This window comes from Argopecten irradians, chromosome 2 (assembly GCF_041381155.1).
Source record: "Argopecten irradians isolate NY chromosome 2, Ai_NY, whole genome shotgun sequence".
NCBI classification, from domain to species: domain Eukaryota; kingdom Metazoa; phylum Mollusca; class Bivalvia; order Pectinida; family Pectinidae; genus Argopecten; species Argopecten irradians.
The window spans coordinates 39103470-39129561 of NC_091135.1; the positions used below are offsets into that span (position 1 = coordinate 39103470).

The 26092-nt window shown below is 34.4% G+C and overlaps 1 protein-coding gene across 2 annotated transcripts in view; it reads right to left on the reverse strand.

Annotated features, from left to right (window-relative positions):
• Window positions 1-666: 666 nt before the first annotated feature.
• LOC138315434 (retinoblastoma-like protein 1) overlaps window positions 667-26092 on the reverse strand; it is a 34213-nt gene continuing 8787 nt past the window's right edge. The window contains exons 8-25 of one of the 2 annotated variants that reach the window (XM_069256458.1): window positions 24837-24884; window positions 24195-24378; window positions 17824-17990; window positions 16803-16884; window positions 15333-15485; window positions 14784-14866; window positions 14181-14301; window positions 13571-13669; window positions 13107-13239; window positions 11286-11548; window positions 10327-10509; window positions 9819-9998; window positions 8500-8571; window positions 7999-8125; window positions 7407-7549; window positions 6520-6579; window positions 3913-4071; window positions 667-3402 (exon numbers count right to left, since the gene is read on the reverse strand). In XM_069256458.1, the coding sequence (XP_069112559.1) occupies window positions 3220-3402; window positions 3913-4071; window positions 6520-6579; window positions 7407-7549; window positions 7999-8125; window positions 8500-8571; window positions 9819-9998; window positions 10327-10509; window positions 11286-11548; window positions 13107-13239; window positions 13571-13669; window positions 14181-14301; window positions 14784-14866; window positions 15333-15485; window positions 16803-16884; window positions 17824-17990; window positions 24195-24378; window positions 24837-24884 (2440 nt within the window). In that variant the 3' untranslated portion in view covers window positions 667-3219. The remainder of the gene's footprint in view (window positions 3403-3912; window positions 4072-6519; window positions 6580-7406; window positions 7550-7998; window positions 8126-8499; window positions 8572-9818; window positions 9999-10326; window positions 10510-11285; window positions 11549-13106; window positions 13240-13570; window positions 13670-14180; window positions 14302-14783; window positions 14867-15332; window positions 15486-16802; window positions 16885-17823; window positions 17991-24194; window positions 24379-24836; window positions 24885-26092) is intronic. The other variant, XM_069256459.1, reaches the window with a different exon arrangement.

The window sequence follows — 26092 nt, forward strand, 5'->3', positions numbered from 1 at the left end:
TTATGAGCCAATCAAAAACAACTTAATAGCAGGAAATGTTACTGGATACTCACATCAACATTAGGCCAATGGAAATGTTTGTGCCAAGCATGATTGAATTATTTCCTTTTTGTCACCCGATGGCATACGGAGATTGTTGCTAATGCCATGTAACTCTTCGTTTTCGGAGGAGTAAAGATATGAATGAATGGATACAAGCCATTTCCTCTGCGGTACCGCCTTCGTCCAGTGAAGAACGTTCCCTTTCACTGTCCATAGCACAGGAACTTGGCATGAATGTCCAACCAACGGTCAATATATCCAAAGGGGAGGAGGGTATACCGATATCATTAATTTGCTTCTCCTGCTTTAGTCCCGAGTCACTCTCGTACATATATATACACACACACAGGCTAGATCTCTTCATGCCAAATTCAAGTAAAAAGAGCAAAAAAGTCAATTAGGTTTCTGGTCAAATTATAACCGTCAAAAAAGGAAGCCTATCGGCCGTCATCATAGTTTGGATCTTATCCACAATACAATACAAAGGCCCAAGTAGGGCCAAGAGGAGCCTACATACAGAACCTACACAAAGAAACAGTGATAACAAGAATGGTTTACAGACGATCGGGAAAAATGTGATTTGAATAGTCCATTATCTGATGATAAAAAAACAAGCCAGCAGAATGAAGTATTGAAACATTTTATTTTTGACTACAATATCATGTTTTTTGTTTCACATTTCATTGTCACTTTAAGTAATTCATGTCCAGTTCTGTATAATGTGTAACCCACACAACTATGTACAAGTACGCTTAGGGAGTGTTTTTTATACAGTTATGTATTGTAATTTACCCACACAAAATATGTACATGAAAACAAGTTACATGGATCATTTGGCAACAGTAAAAACAAAACGGTTTCAAAATAGACCTTCATTTAGAACTGATAAAAGAAAGCAATACTCTGAGGAGTAGAAAGAGAATAGTGAAGGAACATGAACGCCACATCATTCCAGAACACACAATCACATAAAGCCAATGAAGACATTCCATGCCGTTTTCCTTCTATACAGCAAGCTGTATTCTTCATACAACAATATAGTTTTCATCTAGAAACTTTTAATAAACAAAGATTTCAATCATTTTACACACTTGATCATTAAATATTTTGAACATCAGCATGGCATGTATGTAGCATACAACATTGAACAAGAAAATGTTTCCTGAACATAAGTAACCCAATGGAAATGTCCTTTACCTGTTAAGATTCTCGTGTCTCACACTTTCAATAAAAAATATCCGAATCTACCTATTTTCTGCATTTTATTATTTTGAACTTCTCAAGGCGTTATATCGCGATTTACCGTAGATCCATTTGGTTTTTAAAAATGTTCCCATATTAATTCTCAGTTTCTCAACGCCAGTTAAACATAAAATTGAATTGTATAGAGTAGTAAACAAAGATGTTCCCAAGTATCAAAACTTTGATCCATAATTTTCCAACTAATATCTGCACCAAAGTGTTAACAACTGTGGATGGGCTGTAAAAGCAGATCAGTTCATTCAAGCAGATCAGTTCAGTGACAATAAATTTATAAGCTTATCTGCATGTATCCTGGCCATGATAGTACCGTACACAAATCACAATCTGTATCATCTGTACAAAAGAAAACTCTCTTTTCTCTTGGAAATAAAAATATAAAAGCACTATATGTTAAAATTAATAAATAAAACAAAATGGTCCATAAAATTTATGTTACTCCCGTTAATTTTCTTCTGTAAAATAGGAAGAGTTCTCCCTTGTAGCTCCAGGAAATTAACAATCCTGATTTCCTTGGAAGCATAATTTATTAAATATTTAATTAATATCAACCAAATCAAAGATTTGGATACATTTGATTGCTAATTAGAGCCATAATCTTACATCAGTGTTCATTTCATCAATATGTTTCGTAAGGAGTCGTTTGCATATTGAAATGAGCTGCACATTGAATCATTACATTAATTCTTCATTCAATCATCCGTACAAATACTGAAACACAGTAGTTACAATTCATTCCCACCGTTTCATTCCATATTATCAAAATCTCACACATGTGTGTAACATTCGTAAACTGTAACCTGAACGTACAATGTCTGCCTTGAGAGAATATTTAGACTAAGAAGCTGACATCAAATAAAGATCCGCTCTTAAGGGAAGGAGCAGCATTCTACACCATATTTTGGACGTGGTGCCGTATAGACTATTTACAAGTTAAGAGTTGCTGTCCAACACCATGTCGTGCCATCCAGTGGTTGAGTAAATCTATATAAATCTACAAACGTCTTCATTGTTTTGTACATCATTAATAATGTTCTTAAAAATTAAATTATACAATATATAATTATCAAAACTCCTATTAAAATTTTACTTTGTATCACAGTCATTGTGCATCTTGCACCACATGAGATTAAAGGATTGTTTGTGTATATATATACTGTTTTCAAAATTTACAGTGTGATTAATCTTATGTACAAAGACTATATATACAAATCATACAACTAAGACCAGGAAATAATGGTCTATAAGAGATCAAATCATGAAATAAAAAAATTATTAATGATGATGCATGCGAAACAGAAATTACAACTGCATTAATATGACCCTGGATTTAATTAATTTCATTGAAAATGATAACAATTAGGTATTAAACTTAATTGATTTTAAAATTAATGTCTCCATGATAAATGATTCTTATCCATAGGTCATGTTTAAAATAAAAAGAATTCAAGGTGAAGCCTCCTAATTCTGTTTGGAGTTTTTAAATAAAAGAAAATGATAATAGATAATTTCATTCAATGAAATAACTATTTCATGATAAACTGGTTGAAACAGTACCCTCTCTAAATATTATTTTCCTATTTGACAACACTGAAACACAGACAACATTCATGTACTGGTTTAATACTAGTCCTTATTATCTGGTGTTTGAATTTTTGCTAATTTTATATTATCCACATAAAAAATCACAAGTTTAGTAATAATGTTTCATCATTTTCCAGATTCAGTTCATCCTTAGAAAATAACAAGGTTTTAACATGTCCAGATTCGATTCGGGAGAAAGCAATGTAAGTGTTGTTTTGAATGTCTTGTCAGAGCATTGTTTTCAATATTGATTTTATTGATTTTCCTCCATTATTCCAGTTCTGTAGACAACTGACTTCAACCTTGCACTGTTTCTTTTCCCCATGTTGTCCGTCACTGAGCGTTCTCCTGTCGGTCACTGTTAAGGTTCTGAAGACGTCGCATCAATGAGATACCCTGATAGATTTGTTTAGCAGGACTAGGTCCATCATTATCAACATTAAGCATCCTTTTACCAAGGAAAGATGTAGTGTTCTTCTCCTTCATCTTGAGCATTCTGTTTATTGCACGTAAGTCCTGAAAGGAAATAATCAATCAAATCTAAAATCCTTAATTTTTATTTTAGGATAAAGTAGTATATATCTTACTGAAATCAAATCTAGGTACAGTATAAATCCTTCCACAGAATAGTCCATCTGTCACATCATGACACATTATAGTGAATTTCTTCTATTGGTCTTCTACGATCAGAGCAATTTGTGAAATAATTTCAGTGATAATCTTCTGAGTTACTAGTACAGAATTCCTTTTTACCAAAAGGTGTTCCAGATGATATGTTTTAGATTGTTTTTCTGTCCATGAAAGAAATTTAAGTATTGATGATAACATTGATGAAAAAGAGGCAGTGACAGTTGAAATATGCTATGTAACGCCTACTACTGTAAAAATCATTGTTGGTCATAATGTAAATATGGACTGTTCAATTCTTACATTCTGTTTTAGAGGGGTACCAGGATGATAATTAAGCTCAAGTTCACATCATAAAATTTCAATTCAAAGCACTGATCTACCAAAGACTGAACATACCTTTGCCGGACTCTTCTGAAAGCAGTACAACATCCGTTCGCTGGGAAGGTTACTGGTGAGTTTGTGGGGCGATATATAAACACAATGGTTACCAGGCAATCGCCGAGGGGATGAAGGGTGTACTTTGGACATTGGCAGTGGTGACAGAGGTGGGCAATCCTGTAAAACATCACAAACTTTAATGTATATCTTATATCTATTGTATCTATTATGTTATGTTACAAACTTTAATGTATATCTTATATCTATTGTATCTATTGTGTTATGTTACAAACTTTAATGTATATCTTATATCTATTATGTTATGTTACAAACTTTAATGTATATCTTATATCTATTGTATCTATTGTGTTATGTTACAAACTTTAATGTATATCTTATATCTATTATGTTATGTTACAAACTTTAATGTATATCTTATATCTATTGTATCTATAATGTTATGTTACAAACTTTAATATATATCTTATATCTATTGTATCTATAATGTTATGTTACAAACTTTAATGTATATCTTATATCTATTGTATCTATAATGTTATGTTACAAACTTTAATGTATATCTTATATCTATTGTATCTATTATGTTATGTTACAAACTTTAATATATATCTTATATCTATTGTATCTATAATGTTATGTTACAAACTTTAATGTATATCTTATATCTATTGTATCTATTTTGTTATGTTACAAACTTTAATGTATATCTTATATCTATTGTATCTATTTTGTTATGTTACAAACTTTAATGTATATCTTATATCTATTGTATCTATTATGTTATGTTACAAACTTTAATGTATATCTTATTTCTATTGTATTATTTGTTATGTTACAAACTTTAATGTATATCTTATATCTATTGTATCTATTTATGTTATGTTACAAACTTTAATGTATATCTTATATCTATTGTATCTATTATGTTATGTTACAAACTTTAATGTATATCTTATATCTATTGTATCTATTATGTTATGTACAAACTTAATGTATACTTATCTATGTATCATTTATGTAAAACTTTAATGTATATCTTAATGTACAAATCTTTAATGTATTACTAAACTTTAATGTATGTTACAAACTTTAATGTTATTTATATCTATTGTATCTATTGTGTTATGTTACAAACTTTAATGTATATCTTATATCTATTGTATCTATTGTGTTATGTTACAAACTTTAATGTATATCTTATATCTATTGTATCTATTGTGTTATGTTACAAACTTTAATGTATATCTTATATCTATTGTATCTATTATGTTATGTTACAAACTTTAATGTATATCTTATATCTATTATGTTATGTTACAAACTTTAATGTATATCTTATATCTATTGTATCTATTGTGTTATGTTACAAACTTTAATGTATATCTTATATCTATTAACTTTATATATTATATCTATTGTATCTATTGTGTTATGTTACAAACTTTAATGTATATCTATATCTATCTATTATGTTATGTTACAAACCCTAATGTATATCTTATATCTATTGTATCTATTGTGTTATGTTACAAACTTTAATGTATATCGTATATCTATTGTATCTATTATGTTATGTTACAAACTTTAATGTATATCTTATATCTATTGTATCTATTATGTTATGTTACAAACTTTAATGTATATCTTATATCTATTGTATCTATTATGTTATGTTACTGTAGAGCCAGTCATTTCACAGGGATGATACTTTTGCACCAGACCACCCCCTTTGTCACAAAATTTTGATCTATGAAAAAAGAGATCCCAGTGGGATCTTGGCGCCCACCAAAGAATGATCTATGTCTGACAATGGAATGATAGATCTTTTCTCTCCTTTTCAAACTTTTACTACATACTACATGTGAAATTTGAGAAAGACCCTTTCAGTACTTTCTGAGATGTATATCCGTAACAAACAATTATCAAAACCTAAGATGGCTACTTGTTTGCCATCTTGTTGACTGATTGGTTCCAAAATGCAATGTGCACAACTAAGGTCCTAGGGGAACCTGAATATGAAATTTGAGACGGTAGCTTCAGTACTTTCTGAGAAATAGCGGTAACAATCTTCGATTATGAAAATCCAAGACAGCAGCCTGTCATCTTGTTAACCAATCGGTCCCAAAATGCTATATGCACAGCTTGGTTTCTAGGGGAATCTGTACATGGAATTTGAGATAGATCCCTTCAGTTCTTACTGAGAAATAGCGGTAACAAACTTTAATTATTAAAATCCAAGATGACTGCCTGTCGGCCATTTTGTTTATCGATCGGTCCGAAAATGTAATATGCACAACTAAGACCCTAGGGGAAGTGCATGTGCAATTTGAGACAGATCCCTTTAAATCTTCCTGAGAAATAGGGATAACAAACTTTAAATACCAAAATCCAAGATGGCTGTCTGGCGGCCATGTTGTTTAACCATTGGTCCCAAAATACAATGTGCACAACTATAGGGACCTAGGGGAACCTATTTTTAAGAAAAAAATTTGGTTGTGCTATTCATAAACTATCTATAACAGTATTTTACTTCATCCTCTTATGCCTAGATAAAATCTAGTTGTTTGAGATCAATTATCAACTTCATGGAAAATCAATACCAACCTCTGATTGACTTTGTGAAGAAAATTTCATGGCAAATTTCTTCATACTTCCTACATAGACCTGAAAGTGTAAAAAGCTGTGTTATACATCAAACTTAACAAAATCACTAGTCACACAAAAGCCATATTATTTTCATCTTGACCTTCAATATTTTGTAGAATTCAATGTTTTGAATTCTTTAAGATCTAGATATATCTTAAAAAGCAATAGATGTCCCCATCTCCAAATTATATAACAGATATGGTTAACACTAGAATATACTGTATGGAGGGAACATCAAACTGATTCAATCAGGTAATTTAGGTAGTCAATCTGACTAAAATACAGATCCTTATCGTCACTATGTTAGGTGAGAGGGTCACATCCAGGTGACCTTTGGAAATAGTCAATTGAATACTCACATTGCTACCTGCAGAATCTTGAAAGTGAATTTCAGAGGACGAATAGTTTGAAAAAGCTATCAAGAATTATTTTTGTGTACGTAGTCATCTCATCCAAAGAGCACAACAAAGCTAAATGTACATGTATAATGGGACGAAATGGTATTTTCAATTGATTTGGTAATGAGCAGAAAATGTATTTGATCTGAAATACAGGTGGTGTAAAGATCACCAGAACGTGACCCCTTATGGTATGTTGTTAGATACTCTATTGAGCGGAGTGGTTATAAGGATCTGTATTATAATCAGATTGATAAGGTTGGTAATATTTCCCAAAGAGCATTGCTCAAGGAAAGATGCTTTTTCCTCTTTACTTCTTATTTTACAACCGATATGGTGCAAATAAAGAGAATTTAATAGTAATTAAAAATGTTAAAATAGAATTGATTAAAGTTTGTATTTGACACCAGTTTAAAATCTCAAAAATAAGTAGGACTGTATACTTACCATGTTGTAGAACATGATGAGGTCGCCTCGCTCCTCGCCTAAATCAAAGCCTGGCCCTGTGGCGAGTAGACGTGTGGGGGTGGGAGGGTGACTACTAGGGTGAGGCACAGGTAGTGTACTGGACGATCGGATTTCTCCTTTTTCTGTACAAAATATACATGTAGATGAATGGAAATGGCCACTTTTATAACAATTTTCCTATGAAAACCTTCTGCACTACAGGATGAACTTTGTAATGGACCTATGAAACTGTGAATCAAAGCTGTGATAATATAGAAAAGCTTTTAAAACTGCCAATATGCAAATATTGTGTTTGGATAGGATTAACCAAGTCAGTATTCTTGGTAGGTGTCTATAGGTTTCCCCAGAGTAAGGTTAAGTTTTTATATCCATCATCATATCACTAACCAACAATATATAGGTTGTTTTAGTGGACAAAAAGGAATTTTAGGTAGCTATACCTAATAAAGAATAATGAGTCTCCAAAAACCAAACAATCTTTAAGTGAACCTTACTAGTGGAAACCTTTTCACTTTTAACTACAGAGCAAGAAATAAGATTTCACTCATAGAATGCTTTGAAGAATACTTACTTTTTGTAGTCACTTCCTCCTTTATTTCAGGAACTGGAGAAGAGGAACCACTGGTTCCATTTTTACTGCTGTCACTGCTACCAGACGTCCGTCTACGTCGCCCGCTGATTAGCACACTTCTGTATACCTGTAGAGAAACAAACCATTGATTGATTCAGTAAGGTGAGCACAGGCCTTAACTGTGATGGAAGTGTACACATTGTTTTTGTAGCAGATATTTTTTGTATGAATTTTTGATGAGGGTCAATCAGGAACTCAAATCTCAGAAGGAATTTTTAACTATGAACTCTATTCAAGTTAACTCGATGCATATCTAACTTTAAGAAAATGTTCACAAAAATGGTTTTATTCACATGCAACATAATTAAGTAACAACTAAGGTTGTGAAATAGATTATTTGTAAATTTTTAGATTCTACAAAGTAAGATTTATAATGGTTTGTCTTATAGACAGCTGCACTTTAGAAGTAGTGATGGACACAAGCCTCGTTAGTATACTTACGTGACTCTGTGCTTGAGGCTGAAGTCTATAGCACTTCATGATATTCTGGAAAGACTGTGGGTGATCGGTCACCTAAAACACAAGTAATAGCAGAAGTTGAATTATTATGTGTCACAAATTATGGTATGTATACACTTTTTTTCCTCATACCTAAAGATGTAATACTGTTTAACCCTTCACATGTCACCTGAGGCTTTATTACATTGCTACCCATGCAATACAGCCTTGTGATGTCACAGCATCAATAAAATTAATATATTATCAGTCTAGGAGTAAAATTTGAAAATTTTCTTTTTCAGAAACTATGCTGTCTTCACAATACAAGAGATCCCAGAGGGTTCTTGGCACCCACCAAAGATTGCTCTATGTCTGACAATTGACAGATGTATATTTTCTTTACTTTTCAAGCTTAAACTATCTAAATCCAAGATGGTGGCCTGTCAGTCATCTTGTAGACAGATCTGCCCCAAAATGCACTATACACAACTATGGGATATGTAATTTGAGAGACAGATCACTGCAGTACTTCAGTAATACCATAATACAAGAAAGCGACCTGGCGGCCATCTTGTTGACCGATCAGTCCCAAAACACAACATGCCCATCTAGGGCTCCTGGGGAACCTACAAATGGAATTTAAGAAAGATCCCTTCAGTACTTTCTGAGAAATAGAAGTAACAACTTTTTATACCATAATACAAGAAAGCGACCTGGCGGCCATCTTGTTGACCGATCAGTCCCAAAACACAACATGCCCATCTAGGGCCCTAGGGTAACCTTCATATGAAAATTTTGAATACCTTTAGTACTTTCTGAGAAATAGCGATAAGACTTTAACTATCAAAATCCAAGATGGCGGCCTGGCAGCCATCTTGTTGATCGCTCAGTCCCAGAACACAATATGCACAACTAGGGACAGAGGGTAACCTACATATGAAATTTGAGAATGATTCCTTTAGGACTTTCTGACACATAGCGATAACAAAACTTAAACTATCAAAATCTAAGATGGCTGCCTGGCGGCCATATTGTGGACTGATCGGTCCCTAAATGCAATATGCGCAATCAGGGCCCTAGGGGAACCTACATATGAAATTTATGAACGATCCCTCATGTAATTTCTGAGAATTGGCGATAACAAGAATTGTTAACAGATGGACAGACAGACCACGGATGAAAAGTGATTTGAATAGCCCAACATATGATGATGGTGGGCTAAAAATATGCAAACAACATGTGTATGTATTTGTATCAAACTTACAAAAGCTGTACATGAATTAAGACCATTTGAAAGAAATGAAGATCAACTAGTGTTTTACCTTGGCCATCACATATATTGCACACATAATCATCTGGTCGATGTGACGGTCCATCATCAGATCCGTGTGATGGACAAGTGTATGCTCGAAACACGTCCACATCTTCTGTCGTAGGTCATCATCATCCACTTGTAATCGGTCACATAGATCCCTCAGTCTTACACTGGCTAAGTGATACATCTAAAATATTCAATTGTTTTTCAATTTTCAAATTAACTTTTTAAAGAAATTTATTATGAAGGTAAAGAAATTCCAAAAATTCTTTAGATACTGATTGATGTAAAGATTATGCAAATAAACAAAGAACATCAACACTTAACCCTTAAAATGATAGAGCTATATGCAGTAGATAGGTCATAATATAATTATAAAACCTCCAGAGATTCAAAGACAAATTTTGGGACAAACTACAGATAGACAACACCAAACCCAATTTTCATGATTGTATGAATTCAAGTGGCATGAAAGCTAAATTCTCTTTAATAGACGTTATTTCATCAATCCATACCTTCCTAAAGAACAGTGCAAGAGAGCCTGTTTTCCTTGGTTTGTTTGTTGGCGTCTGTGTGGAGACAGAATTATTGGTTTGCACGGCTGTAGTAGCAGGAGTAGCTGTAGTGGTTGTGGTTTTAGGCGTGGTTATCGTGTTTGAGGCTTTCTGGGGCAAAAGGGTATGTACTGGTATCAACACCTGTAAAACACAAGAATCACATTTTATACATCAACTCTACAGGGATTTTTCAGAGTCATTAAGTAAAAATGTTTTCAAGGACATCCAATATCTTCTCTCTGTGGTGAAAAAAAGCAGACAAAAACATGTTTACCACTTCAGGCTTCAGATAGGCCAGAGCGAGCACCAAATTAGGAAACCTAAATGTTGTTTGGTGATTTCTTTGTTGTCTAGATATTCTGTAATTACAAACTTAAGTTACGACATCACAAGTTTGCCTGCATAAAGTCTTTTATTTTGCTTAAAGGCCCACTACCTTTCCGGAGCGAAATTTGAAGGTTTCTAAAAAACATTAATAACATAAGAAAATATATATCGATGGCCTAAGATGAGGTTACAACATGAAGTTTATGCAAGATATCCTGCATAATATACCTGTTAACAGTTGGGTTTCATTTCGCTGTTTTGCCTTCTGGCGCAGTGATAATCAACTACCGTGAGGTATTTAGGACGACGGGGAGAAATAAAACACGACCCACGTTTTGAAAATTAACATTTTATTTATCTAAATTAAATTGTTCAGAAGATGATGCTAAGTGTAGCATTACCGGTAAGTTGATAACTTTTGCGATTTTATAAAATTATCAATCTCGTTTTACATTTCCATTTTAAAAGTTAAAAGCCGTTTCAGAAAGGTAGTGGGCCTTCAAGAAATTTTGACACCTCAACTGATATTTAACCAGTAAGGGCAGATAACTCTGCAATGATACCACATGCACTGGTGCTGTAGACCCTACCTGTCGGCCATCCTCCGTCTGTGCCTGTTGGAATGCTATTATCTGTGTTGGGACAGCTGGAGAGTTTGAAGTACTGGTGGTTGTTGAAGCGGTATTGGTTGCTGACCCTGGTGTCTCTGTCTTGCTGGATATAGTGGTTACGGTGGCACCAGCAGGATTATGCTTGGTGATAAACAGACGTCTCTTGGCACTTCCTGGGGAGGGCGAGCTAATAAAGCGATCACTGGCCATCGTCGTAGCTCCAGGGGGCGATGGCAGAGAATCTAAACAATGTAACATTGATGTGTAAGTATGTTTCTAGATACAATGTGTGGGGAGGGCGAGCTAATAAAGAGATCACTGGCCATCGTCGTAGCTCCAGGGGGCGACGGCAGAGCATCTAAACAATGTAACATTGATGTGTAAGTATGTTTCTAGATACAATGTGTGGGGAGGGCGAGCTAATAAAGAGATCACTGGCCATCGTCGTAGCTCCAGGGGGCGACGGCAGAGCATCTAAACAATGTAACATTGATGTGTAAGTATGTTTCTAGATACAATGTGTGGGAAGGGCGAGCTAATAAAGCGATCACTGGCCATCGTCGTAGCTCCAGGGGGTGATGGCAGAGAATCTAAACAGTGTAACATTGATGTATAAGGATGATTCTAGATACAATGTGTGGGGAGGGCGAGCTAATAAAGAGATCACTGGCCATCGTCGTAGCTCCAGGGGGCGACAGCAGAGAATCTAAACAGTGTAACATTGATGTATAAGGATGATTCTAGATACAATGTGTGGGGAGGGCGAGCTAATAAAGCGATCACTGGCCATCGTCGTAGCTCCAGGGGGCGACAGCAGAGCATCTAAACAATGTAACATTGATGTATAAGGATGATTCTAGATACAATGTGTGGGGAGGGCGAGCTAATAAAGAGATCACTGGCCATCGTCGTAGCTCCAGGGGGCGACGGCAGAGCATCTAAACAATGTAACATTGATGTATAAGGATGATTCTAGATACAATGTGTGGGGAGGGGAGCTAATAAAGAGATCACTGGCCATCGTCGTAGCTCCAGGGGGCGACGGCAGAGCATCTAAACAGTGTAACATTGATGTATAAGGATGATTCTAGATACAATGTGTGGGGAGGGCGAGCTAATAAAGAGATCACTGGCCATCGTCGTAGCTCCAGGGGGCGACGGCAGAGCATCTAAACAATGTAACATTGATGTGTAAGTATGTTTCTAGATACAATGTGTGGGAAGGGCGAGCTAATAAAGCGATCACTGGCCATCGTCGTAGCTCCAGGGGGCAACAGCAGAGGATCTAAATAGTGTAACATTGATGTGTAAGGATGATTCTAGATACAATGTGTGGGGAGGGAGAGCTAATAAAGCGATCACTGGCCATCGTCGTAGCTCCAGGGGGCTACGGCGGAGAATCTAAACAATGAAACATTGATGTGTAAGGATGATTCTAGATACAATGTGTGGGGAGGGCAAGCTAATAAAGCGATCACTGGCCATCGTCGTAGCTCCAGGGGGCGACAGCAGAGAATCTAAACAATGTAACATTGATGTATAAGGATGATTCTAGATACAATGTGTGGGTAGGGCGTGCTAATAAAGGGATCACTGGCCATCGTCGTTAGCTCCTAGCTGTCTTTCTAATGTGATCTATAACCATTATCCTGTAGGATCTGGACATTTCTGGGACCGTATAAGTATTTAATTTACTTACACTACCTCCTTAAGTTTCCTATCTACATGAACTCCTGATAACCCTAAATGTGTTATATGCTTATAACTTGTGGAATTGATCCAAACTGATACATGTCCTACCTTTAAGAGTAGTTGTAGATTGCTGTGGCTGTTGTTGTCCACTGCTACGTCCTTCATCCACTAGTCTTTTAACAGCTGGATGAAGCATTGGAGGATTCACTTGTACAGATTCTAGCTGACTCGGTAAAACGACCTTGAAATATTGGAAATATAAACATAAAATTTAATTCAACCTTATATTTGAAATCCTTAACAACAGTTGATGTGACAGAGTCGGAGGACTATAGCTAGAATGTGACACGGTCTGACACCATTGTGTCTAACCTATGTAATCTCTTATGATAGTAAGCAGTATTACAGATATTTGTCAAATTAATCCTCAAATAAGGTAGGCTAACTCAATCTTTATCTTGCAATACTTTAATTATCAAAATTATCTTGCAATGTTTTGATTATCAAAGTGAAATCTACCAACTGCCAAATAATTAAGAGGTTTAGAATAAAGATATACAAAATAAAATTACATCTTCACAAGCTGGTACTTCGCTATTTTGGTCTTTTATGGTGTCCCACAGAGGCGATTCATTCTTCCAGGCGTGACACTCTAAAATACTTTCTTCAATCTGTAATAACAAAGGTTTGTGGGGTTACAGAGTGTGAATTACATGGTCTACATAAAAACGTTCATATTCCCTTGACTTCCTCCAAACAGCCAATGAAACATTTCTTTCATTCTATCTAAATATCACTATAGCTAATATTGGTCAATGCGACAGCTGATTAAAAAAAAGTAGGAGATTTTAAACGAGAGGCTATTCCTGATAAAATTTACTTAACAAATTAAGCAATTTGAAAAGCAGCATTTAAATATGAAATGGCTGATTATTATTGAGTTGAATACCTTCTTTACTTCATAGCAACAGAGGCAGAATTACATTTTAAGCCAAATCTTTTAGGTTGTTCCCATGCCACAGCATATTCACAAGATATTGCTTGAATGACATTTTTTTTTATTATCATTACAATTTTTTTTTTTTTTTTAAATGTTTACCACTAATAATACTATTCTTCACTTAAAATCATGTCATCAAATTGTATTCATTTCATGTTAAGGATACATGTTGATAGACTTACATGATTGAGATGTTTGACCATGTCCCGGGATAGTCCTTCCTCAGCCCTTATGATAATCTCTACAACCTTGTAGAAGTGGTAGGCACTCAGCTCAAAGATCTCCACTATCCAGGGAAACATCCTGTACAATACACAAGTTAACATACCATGGAAATTTGACACATTAGTACACATCTTGATGGAGAAGCCCATATATCTGTATATCCTCTACTGTATTTTAAGTTTAATAGTGCACCTATCTTCATTATAATTATCCTGTGGCACATATTACAAATTCTCAATACAACAACCAATTGTTCATACCACTCCATTTCAACATCTTATTGGCAACATGAATTATTTTTACATTCTTTTTTTAGATATAATGGTCCTCTTTATCTTATCATACATGGATTTCACTTCAGCCACATTCAATCCCTATTAAACCTATAGTAACAGTGGCCTAACCATTAAGGTGTTTCACATTCTACCAGTGAATCTGCATCACTGGCCATAAATTTGAAATCTGATGAATTGTAGCCTGCATCAGGTATAATCTGTTGTAATGTTACATCCACAAAAAGTTTGTAACAATATTTCTAGAAAGCATGATGCAATACCCACCTCTGAGAGTTGTATGAGAAGATGACAATTTCTAAGCAGCAAGCGATCAGTGACCGGTGAAACATATCCTGTTCTAACAACGCCTGTAACAAACCCAATCAGATTGTAACAAACAATGGTCAGGTATTAGTGACTTTTTCAGCACAACTTAAGCAATTATGATATGGGATTTGTGTCTAGAAAATTTACAAATTAATTAGAATATTAATTGAACTTTTTCTTAATGGAGCGGATGGTCCTCATTTGTAATCTTGAAGTTTAATAAATTACCCTCAAAAAGCAGTTCTTCTCAATTCTGACATCTGATTTTCTTCTCGAAGTGAATAGAATTTCTTATCCTTAATCAATACACACCTTCACTACCATCTATAGAAATGGAAGATTCCAGGGCACTAAATCCCTCATACAAACATTAATTTTATAGAGGTTCCTCAACAAATGACAACTGTTTTTCATGTTTTCAAACTAGAGTAGATCATTTTTTTGAATTTTCAAAAGACACAAGCTTAAGTGTAAATCCACTTAATTGTAACTGTCCTAGATACTTACAGTAATTGGTGCCAAGCTTTCTTTGCTGCCTTTTTTCCTGCGCTTTCTCTCCGAGGTTATAATGCTTTCTAAGGTTTTAAAATACAGGCTCTCTCCAAGCTGTAGACGGCGCTTGGCAAAGTCAATGTGGGCACCGGGATGGTCATCAGTGGGCTGGGGATGGAAACAACATAACAGTTACTAAATAGTTACTGTAAACCTCCGGTTAATTTGAACCCGCTGATAGTTCGAACACATAATTTTTTCAGGAAAAACATATATATGATCTGGCTGTACCTGTGGAAACACATGCAAGAGATCGTCAATATTTGTTAAGTCCATTCTAGATAAAGATATCAGTTAAAGTCGATATTACAATATGCATTTGATCTTTCCTTAGTTAGCCGATCGAGATGTAAACATGTGCCTCATGCTGGCTTGGACAGACCAGTTACGAGGTGTCTTGGCAAGCATCAGACGCCAGCCACTGGGTCACAGCCAGTGGATGTGATTACATATTCAGTTAGAGCTGAAACAATCCACTTGTACACAAATTAAACAATACAGAAATAATTATTCATCAAGTTAAATCTAGCTACGTAATAATCTTATTTTAGAAGCAGACAAAATGTAATCGAGGATTCGACAATCTGACAGTTTGATTGTGACCCAATTTTACGAACTGAATGTGAACATTTTCAGCAGCAGTTTCGTAAATGAAACCGGACTTTCTTTATAATCAAATTGAATAAATAGATTAATTAACATTGATTAACAAAGACCTAACTAGATTTTCTGTGGTTTAAATAAATAAATGGACGACAATATGTAGGCCTAGATTAAAGCGTCGATCGCGAACAGTGCTGTTTTGGGGCTTTGACAACATTCACATATGCATGGCTTCTGCTAGGTAGTATACCACTATTTGTAGATATATCTAATAAATTATAAATTCGTAAATTAAATGCTCAGGTTTACGAGGAGTTCATCTTTCAGGTAAATAAGCAAAATATATTTGCTTTTCCTATAGAGTTCCAGCCTTATATTCAACATATTGCTTACCGCAGCTATGTCGGTACTCAAACTGATTTTTACCAATTTCAACTTGGATAGTTCCAATTTTTCCCTGGAGATTTATTTGGATAATTTGAACGGGTCCATCAATGTTTATTTAATTTTGTACAAACTAACCGAAAGTTTACTGTAATTCATATGGTTTGAGTAGAAGTACCACCTTCCAGTATTTGTGAGTGATGTTACATAATCTCATAATCATTCACAATCACAGGAAGATGACACTAATCATACTCCAAACGGCAAAACTATATCAAAACTATATCATTTATTTCAAAACTATATCATTTATATCAAAACTATATCATTTATATCAAAACTATGTCATTTAAATCAAAACTATGCCATTTAAATCAAAACTTTGTCATTTTACTTTTTTGAAACCTTTGTTTTGATTTAAATTGTATGTAGACTAACCTGCACATAATGATTGCAGAACACATCTCCCATCTCCTTTAATCGAGGTATTATGGAATCGTTGGGATCCTTTTTACATTCTCTGCAAACAAACAATGCATTAAGTATCAAAATAGTTGGTTATTGTTTGGTTTGCAGTGCTCTAAAGCTGTGTGATTCTGCACAGTGACAAATTATCAAGAAACCTCAGTAAACATTAAACCAAGAGAAACAAGAGAACTTCTAGAGTTATGTCCCTTCCTAACCTTGCTATGATTGGGATAAAAAAATTTTTATCATCGATAACTTCATTCTGTTTTCCAAAAGGGTAACTGTATGCAGAAGTAAAAATTAAGAAACCTATTCTAAAACAATCCTACACAATCAAATCATAATTGTTTAAAATTCCTTTCATCTTGTACAATGGAAAATCCTAAGAAAATATTTAGGGGGGCAATATTTTCAAGTAGAATATTTATTTTCTTATAGAATATGTACTGAATGTGAAAAAATAATAATAATATGACATGTCATTTCAAAGCATGTCAATAGAGACTTAACATTGAACAACACTTCACAAAGTGAAAATAATCCTATCTTTCATCAAGAAAAATAATATAGAACTCAGAAATCATAACTGTTATTCATATTCACTGGTTAAAACTGTTCCATTCAATTGTACATTTCTTTCTTCTTAATTTTTTCCCCTCTCAATTTTCCTTTTCCGTCATATTTTCAAAAGAAGCTAACAATGCTTAACCAAGCTTGATTTTTGTTTCCTTCTTTAAAAGTCTTTGTGAAATCAAGATACAAAGCATTGTCAGTTTGTTTTCTCCTTTTCCCTTTATTCCCTTTATATTTAACATAAGTACGCAGTACCATATATCAAAATGATTTTGCATTGTTTTAGCATATATAATCAATATGGAAAATAAATTGTCATTTTCATTTAATTGGCACTTAAGAGTTCTTACCATACAATATATTTCAACCTTTTTTAATTATTTTTATTATTTCTTTCCAATAGAAACAATAAACTTACTGAAAGAGCTGTAGCAGTTCCTCACTGGGTCCAGTCTTGCGTCCTGACAGGAGATGTTGTAGTCGACCGACACTCTGAGTGGCGGTGGAGACTGGTGTAATACTGTGGTCCTTTTCCTTCAGGTATCGCCTGCCAGTGAGGGGAGTAAGGGGAGCCAAGCTTCTAGTCTGTTCAAATGACAAAACAACACATGGACTATTAGCATTAGGCCAAGAACGCTTCAAGTTTTTCCGACATGGACATGTTGCTGGTCTCAAGAACCGTCTCTTCCTCCATCTAGATTTTGGTAAACAAAATATCCTTGAGTCGGACATTATGTATTCCAATCTTCGGCAGTTGTACAGCCTATTATTTTGCTATCACAAATATCTTTAATTCTATACACTAGCTAGGTATATTGGGAAAGTACTTTCCCTATTCCAAATCCACCGATAGAATTTTTTTTTTGAAAAAAAAAAATCTTTTGTTCTTCATCACATTAATCAGTGTAGATAAGTTGTCATAAATATATCCATTTAGGTTTTGTTCACTGCCATGCTTTTTTCCAAAGGAACGTTAATAATCTGTAAAATAATATCCAGCACTTCTACAATGCTGTCATATGGCTATAGAGATCCCCTGGGTAGAGATATGAACCCAATCCCAGCAGGTGGATAAGCTGTACAGCTGATTTCCATACTCCACTAAACTTATTGTTTACACAGATGTGTTAAGTGTCCACTAAAATACAGTAATGACACAGACTGACCACTAGCCATGGTCAGTTAGCCATGTCCCTCCAACACCATAATAACACTGACTTGGGTACTACCAGTTCACTAACTTCACTGTCTCTTTGTTTCTTTGTTTCCAGAAGTGGGAAAGCAAGCGGACAGGTCAAGACATGTTACATGCTCAGGTGATGGTATCAACACTTTTAATATATACACCTACACACTTTATATATACACTCACAGCAGCCAAATCAGTTTTACCCACACACGTATGTACCAAGTCTGGCTTCAATAACATTTAATTACTCAACACATTATCAGCTGTTCGTTAATTAAGCTAATTAAAAAAGGAGATTTGGAAAATTTCCCCCTCACCACGGTTATCAGCAAATGGGTTCATTGCCAATATTTATTTTATAAACTATTCAGTGAAATTCTAATCCAATTTACTAAAACTTATTTCATAAAATTTTGTACGTCTGTTGGGACAAAGAGCTCGAGTAAATTGTAAAGTAACATCTACATATATATACCGTACAAACTAAATCCAATGAAAGATAAAAGCTAATGTAGGGTTACAATGACTTGAACTTTTTAAAAGCGATTTCTAAAATAAACAAGAAACTTTGGGGACACATTATAACCCTGTTTAGCGTATCAGTAATAGACTTTTAGGAGTCAATAATTTGTTAAATTACTCGATTAATGTTTACTTAGTAATGTCGGGGATAGTTGTGATCTGCAAGACTTTTTACTTAATTTATGTGAAATGAACATTTAGATTTAATTGGATAATAAAAGAATGCAAAACTTGTTTTATTTATCTATTTGTTTATTTATTTATTTATTTATTTATTTATTTATCTATCATTTTTAATTTGAATTATAAAAACCAAAATAACATTTACCTCATGCACAAACATTTTTTGTTACTTGAAATTTCACACAAAGATTTTCATCATCAATTACAGCATGCATGGAAAGATTTTGCTGTATATAATGATTCATAGTAATTTTACATGTTGTAAAGGGGGAGGGGGAATAAAAATATACAAATAAAACAGACATATATATAGGAAGTCTTGATTGTTCAAACATAAAACATGTAAAGCCCTCAAAGTTAAAGTAATATTAGTCATTACTCAATAATTACACAGTAATACACAATTGTTTCACTTCTCAACATCAAGCAAACAACAGATATGACCCAGTGTATTCAGTTTGGTCAGAATTTTTTTTGTTTTTCTTACTTCAATCAATTTATGCACGTATATGGTAATTTTTTTTCTTAGTTGAATAATGTAATTACCGTAATATTCATACAACAATACTGTATACAGATCAACAACCCAATTTCCGGAACACAAGAGCTATCAGTAAGTGCTACATCTCTAATTATTGAGAGGTGATAATCAATGTTTTATCTATTCTCATTAGTGGGGCTTATCAGTTTATTTGATAAATTATTATCTAGGGCTGAAACGATTAGTCGAATAATCGGAGGCGATTAGATTAATGAAGCTAATTGCTGATAATCGATTAAAGATTTTATTAATCGTTAATCGTAACATGCATAGCCAGTGCATTGTAAGCTGACTAAACACGTTGACAGATCATGGATTTCTGAGTAAGCCATTCCGACTGGAGTTTCATCTCTTTTTGTACATGTTTTGAACTCAACAAAGCATATATGATGTGAGAAATACTTGTTAAAATTACGTCTCTGTGGAAGTTAAAGTCATTAATCAATGAAAAAGTGGATGTCATGAGAAAGCTTGCAACACGCTGTTCGCCAATTTTCACTAGCGATCGACTCCATGTTGTTACGTCACGGAGGCCTAATCGCCGCCGGGACGCTCGGGAGCGGAAGGAGCAGTAATCTTGAACATTTAGATTTTACTATTGCATGTGTTTATCATATAAAAAGAATGTTTTTGTTCATATTCTAATTGAATATAAGAGTTGTTGATTTATTTTGTTTTTTTGATCACGGAAATAAAAAAGTTCATTGACGAAAATTTGGTCATGTTGCTCCGTGGCGATCCAGATTTGGTTGATTAGTCGTACGTGTGAAGGTCACGTCAAAACAGCGGGTTAGCAGACTTGATTTAAACAATGTTACGGAAGACAATACAGGAACGGAATTCAGAGCTTATTTGGGATAAAATACGTTTGTTTTGTCAATAAATCTATTCTTATTTGTTGGTAGGCTTATATTATATAAGGCATGTCCTCTGTCATATTATACGGTAGGTGTTATTATTAGTTGATAACAAAACATGGCGGACGTTTTCAGTAGTCAGTAGTGAAACAATATAGTTGCCTTCAATTCAAACGATTAATCGATTAGTAATCGATTACATGTGACCGAATAATCGAATACAAAAATTACTAATCGTTTCAGCCCTAAATTATTACATATCACAATATATTACATAACTTATAAGGAATAAGGCCAAACTCAGAAAGGGTATCTTGGGTATTTCAGCTAGGGTTGTACATTGCAGCATATGTAAAAACTAAATGTTCACCAGGCCCTTATACCTTTATTCAGAAACATGTTCACGAGTCAACTAAATGTTCACCAGGCCTTTACACCTTCATTTCATTCATAAACATGTTCACAAGTCAACTAAATGTTCACCAGGCCTTTATACCTTCATTTCATTCATAAACATGTTCACAAGTCAACTAAATGTTCACAAGGCCCTTACACCTTCATTCATAAACATATTCACAAGTCAACTAAATGTTCACCAGGCCCTTATACCTTCATTCATAAATGCGTTCAAAGTAAATTGGTCAAGCTGGGATTACTGTACTAAAACATCATAAAAGTATTTTCATGAATTAAGAACCATAACTCTGCTTGACAATATTTGTCGGAACATGACTAAGCTTAAAGATGTATAATCGCATTTATATGTGTCAAGCTGCAATATTGTATCTCAAAAGACTTTAAGACAGACAAGAGATCCCAGAGGGATCTTGGGGCCCACCATAGAATGATCTATGTCTGACAATGGAAAGACGGACCTTTTCCCTGCTTTTCAAACTTTTTCAAAAATACTACATATAAAATTTGATACAGATCGCTTGAGCACTTTCAGAGAAATAGTGGTAACAAACTTCCAACGATGAAATCCAAGATGGCAGGCGGTTGGCCATCTTGATGACTGATCAGTTACAAAATGCAATTTGCACAACTAGGGCCCTAGGGCCAGGAGAACCTACATATGAAATTTGAGACGGATCCCTTCAGTACCTTTTGAGAAATAGCGGTAACAAACTCCAACTATCAAAATTCAAGATGGCTGGTTAACAGATTGGTCCCACAATGCAATATGTACAACAAGGGCCCTAGGGGAAACTACATATGTAATTTTACAACGATTCCTTCAGTACTTTCTAAGAAATAGCGATAACAAACTTAAACTATCAAAATCCAAGATGGCGGCCTGGTGGCCATCTTGTCGACCGATCAGTTCCAAAACGCAATATGCACAGCTAGGTCCCTAGGGGAACATACATATGACATTAGAGAATGATCCCTTTGGTACTTTCTGAGAAATAGCAATAACAAACTTTAACTATCAAAATCCAAGATGGCTGTCTGGCGGCCTGGGGGTACTTTTCTATACCATCTGTATATGCTATCTAATGTAATTTAGCCCTAATCAGGCGGTACCACAGTCAGGTTCAGCCAGCAAAAAGTACTGGTTACCGCCTGATATTAAAACTCCTGTAAATACATGAATATGCATGAAATAATTGGAAACCTACAAAAAATATAAACAAGTGATCCCAGAGGGATCTTGGCGCCCACCTAAGAATGATCTTTGTCTGACAAAGGAAAGAGGGATCTTTTCTCTGCTTTTCAAGCTTTTACTACATATTACTACACATGAAATTTGAGAAAGATCCCTTGACTACTTTCTGAAATATATAACAGTAGCAAACTTCAATTATCAAAATCCAAGACAGCTACCTGTCGGCCATCTTATTCACCGATCGGTCCCAAAATGCAATATGCACAACTAGGGCCCTAAGGGAACCTGTACATGAAATTTGAGAAGAATTCTTTTGGTACTTTTTGAGAAATAGCGGTAACAAACTTTAAACTATCAAAATCCAAGATGGCGGCCTGTCGGCCATCTTGTTAACCGTTTGGTCCCAAAATGCAATATGCACAACTAGCCCCCTAGAGGCTTACATGTGAAATTTGAGAAAGATCCCTTCAGTACATTCTGAGAAATTGCGGTAACAAACTTTAACTATCAAAATCCAAGATGGCTGCCTGGCGGCCATTTTGTTGACCGATTGGTCCCAAAATACGATATGCACACCTAGGGCGCTAGGGGAACCCACATATGAAATTTGAGAAACATCCCTTCAGTACTTTCTGAGAAATAGCAGTAACAAGAATTGTTAACGGACGGAAGGACGGACGGACGGATGGACGGAAGGACAGATGGACAGAAGGACGGTTCACGGACCACGGACAATAAGCGATTTGAATAGCTAAAAATAAGCGATTTGAATAGCTAAAAATAGAGTGATTTTCAGAGGCAGTGCTCTACTAGGACACATAGGGACCATTTTGTACCCAGCAAAAATATATTGTAGGTTGGGAATGTATATTCGTTGCAATGTGTCTAATTAAAACAAAATTATTTTCCTTTTGGTACTTCCACAATAAGTACTTCATTCCATATAGGACATAGTTCCATGGATTTGGACCTAGAAGGTGCCTCTTCCTGTGTTGGTAACACTAGATCCCGAAGTTTACACCACCTCTTCCCCTTTTCATAATGATTTATTGTTAGTATTTATAAGTACTAAACTTGGGATACCCAGGGACAAAATTTAGTACCTGTGACGGTCTAAACTTTTCATTAACCAACCTGTATTCAACAGTTGAATGTTGAATGTATCAATAATTCAAAATGAATACGTGTTTCGTTTACTGTTTATTGTGTGCTCCTGATCAACTAAGATTTGATGTAACTGTTTGATATCCTTTTTTCACATCAATTAGTTATTTGGTAACTGCATTAATACTGGACACGCTAGTAAAATAGCATCTCCATATGAGACATGAATCATTGCCCTGAACATGTTCTACAGGAAGTACAAGAGTATTTATAGTCTTGTATTATCATACATAGGACTTCAGTGAAGCATTCAAAGTACACATGTGTGTCTAACATGGATAATGTTCTCCAATCAAAATAGTCAGAAGCAGAAGATAATATAGCATATAGGTAGGTAGACTTTTAAATATGCTCCGACACTTAAAAATATTATTAAAGAACAGACTAGTCAATATATTTTCTTGTTTACTTGAATATATGGTTTATAGACCTAATTAATGTCTTAGTGCTCTGCATGCCTTATAGCTTACCAAGTTGAATATTCATCCATTCCAGGGAAAAAATTCAAAGACAGCATATTTAGCATGGCTTGCTATAAATCTGATACCGGGTATATATACTTTCAACTTATAATCCATGATCTTTAACTCAATCATCCCTCAAATTTCATAAGGGACTTATTTTCAGACCCATCCTCCTATCCCCTCCCCCCCCCCCCCAACACACTTTCCAAAATTATTTTCAAAAAAAAAAAAAAAAAATTCAAGTGCATAAGTTTACTTACTTCGTCAAAATGTTGTTGTAGATTATTTTTTACATTCATTCTCTCTGAAAACTCTCCCGACACCTCCTCCGAAGCTCTGGCAGGTGTTCCTATCTCTTCGTCTGCATCGTCTCCAAGGAATATCCGTTCATCAAAATCTCCAACACTCAATACATACTCCTCATATTGATTGTTTATAGTTTTACTGAAATTACATAAAGAATATTAAAATTAAACATAGAAATTTGAAAAACAAATGACATAATCAGTTGTAGTGATGTGCAAAAACTTTATATTGATATCAAACACAAAATGCATTATTTTTTGCAAACTTTACAAATGTTATACAAACACATAAAATAATCATAAATTAAATTTTTGTTTTGAATAAATCAAAAGATTTTAAATCTGACATTGTTCCAAAATAGAGGGATTTAGTGACCAAATCTTCAGTTTCAGATTTTTAACTTTTCTTCATCAAATTATTATTGGAGAACATGTAATTTTCCCACAAGAGTTTTGGCACAAAACTACCAGTAAAATGAATAAAGAAATGAAGATGATGATAATGATGAAAATGAAAACAGCAGGGAGACTGAAATATGAAAATCTGGTCATTATTTGAACACCTCCATCTGTCAGCATTATGGGATGACTAATTACCTGCTATAGCGTAAGGGAAACTCCTCATAACTTTTGTTGATAGCAATACTGAAAATCAGGGGAGAAACTAAATATTAAACCACAATATCAAATAATCTTTTAACAAAACCGCATGCCAAAAACGGGGGAAGGGAGTCAGTGTCAGTGGTGACTAGTGATGCGTTGGTTAGGTAGAATGTATAAAAACAAACAAGAACAAAAAGAAATTGGTTAAATAACGTAACATCAAAACCTGAAATACAATAAGAGTTTAATGGCCGTGCCTCCATATATCGAAGCGAAATAGGTCAAGGTCGGACGAGACAGAAATGTTAACACTATACAGAGGACTCCACATAATCAAATAACGGTTATTTGAATATTTCGGTTATTTGCCTAAATTCTGCTATCCCGATTTTTTTACTTCTTAATCTTTGTTTTTCAACTCCGTGTATTTGCATAGACTTTTACATGACCTCCGGTTATTCAAATAAAATATTTGGGAAATTCTAGAAATAAAATCAAATTTTTTCAATTTTGCAATATATTTTTAACGAAATTCATATATATTATTTTCAAGATACTTCGCTTTAACTAGAAATCAATCATCACGCTGACAGATTAATGTTATTGTATGGCTTGTTATTTTATGCAAAGGTATTCGATGCTGTTACGATTCACATCAGTAGATCATTACTGAAGTATAATCACTGACTCAAACATCTAATGAAAGCATTTGCACTTTCAAATATGCTTATTTATTAACGTAACGTATCTTAGTTCGCGATCGGTTGGAGAAACCATGCTTTGTTAGGCCATTTCCGCCTATTTGAATACTCCGGTTATTTTAATACTTTCTTCTGGAAAATGACTTTTTCAAATAAGCTTAATCCTCTGTATTCCGTCTTTGCATTTTACAGAGTTATCTATTCTGATACGAAATATTTTGTTTTCTCCGAGAACTATGATGTTTCACTCACAAGCATATGATATAGTAATGAATACATATCCACAAGGGAAGATAACTTCTGTAATATACAAAAAAAAAGAATATCCTCCCTTCATTTTACGATGGTACATATAACAATGTTGATATCAAAACCGAGATAAAGATGCATGTGTGTTAATTGACAAACTTTCCATGATATTTACTATTTATACAAAACAAAAACATGGTATTCAGAAAATATAGTTGACTTATAATACATCGCAGTTAATTTGACATAGTAGTATAAATTATCTTCATCGAGCAAGATCTCATAGATGTATCATAATTT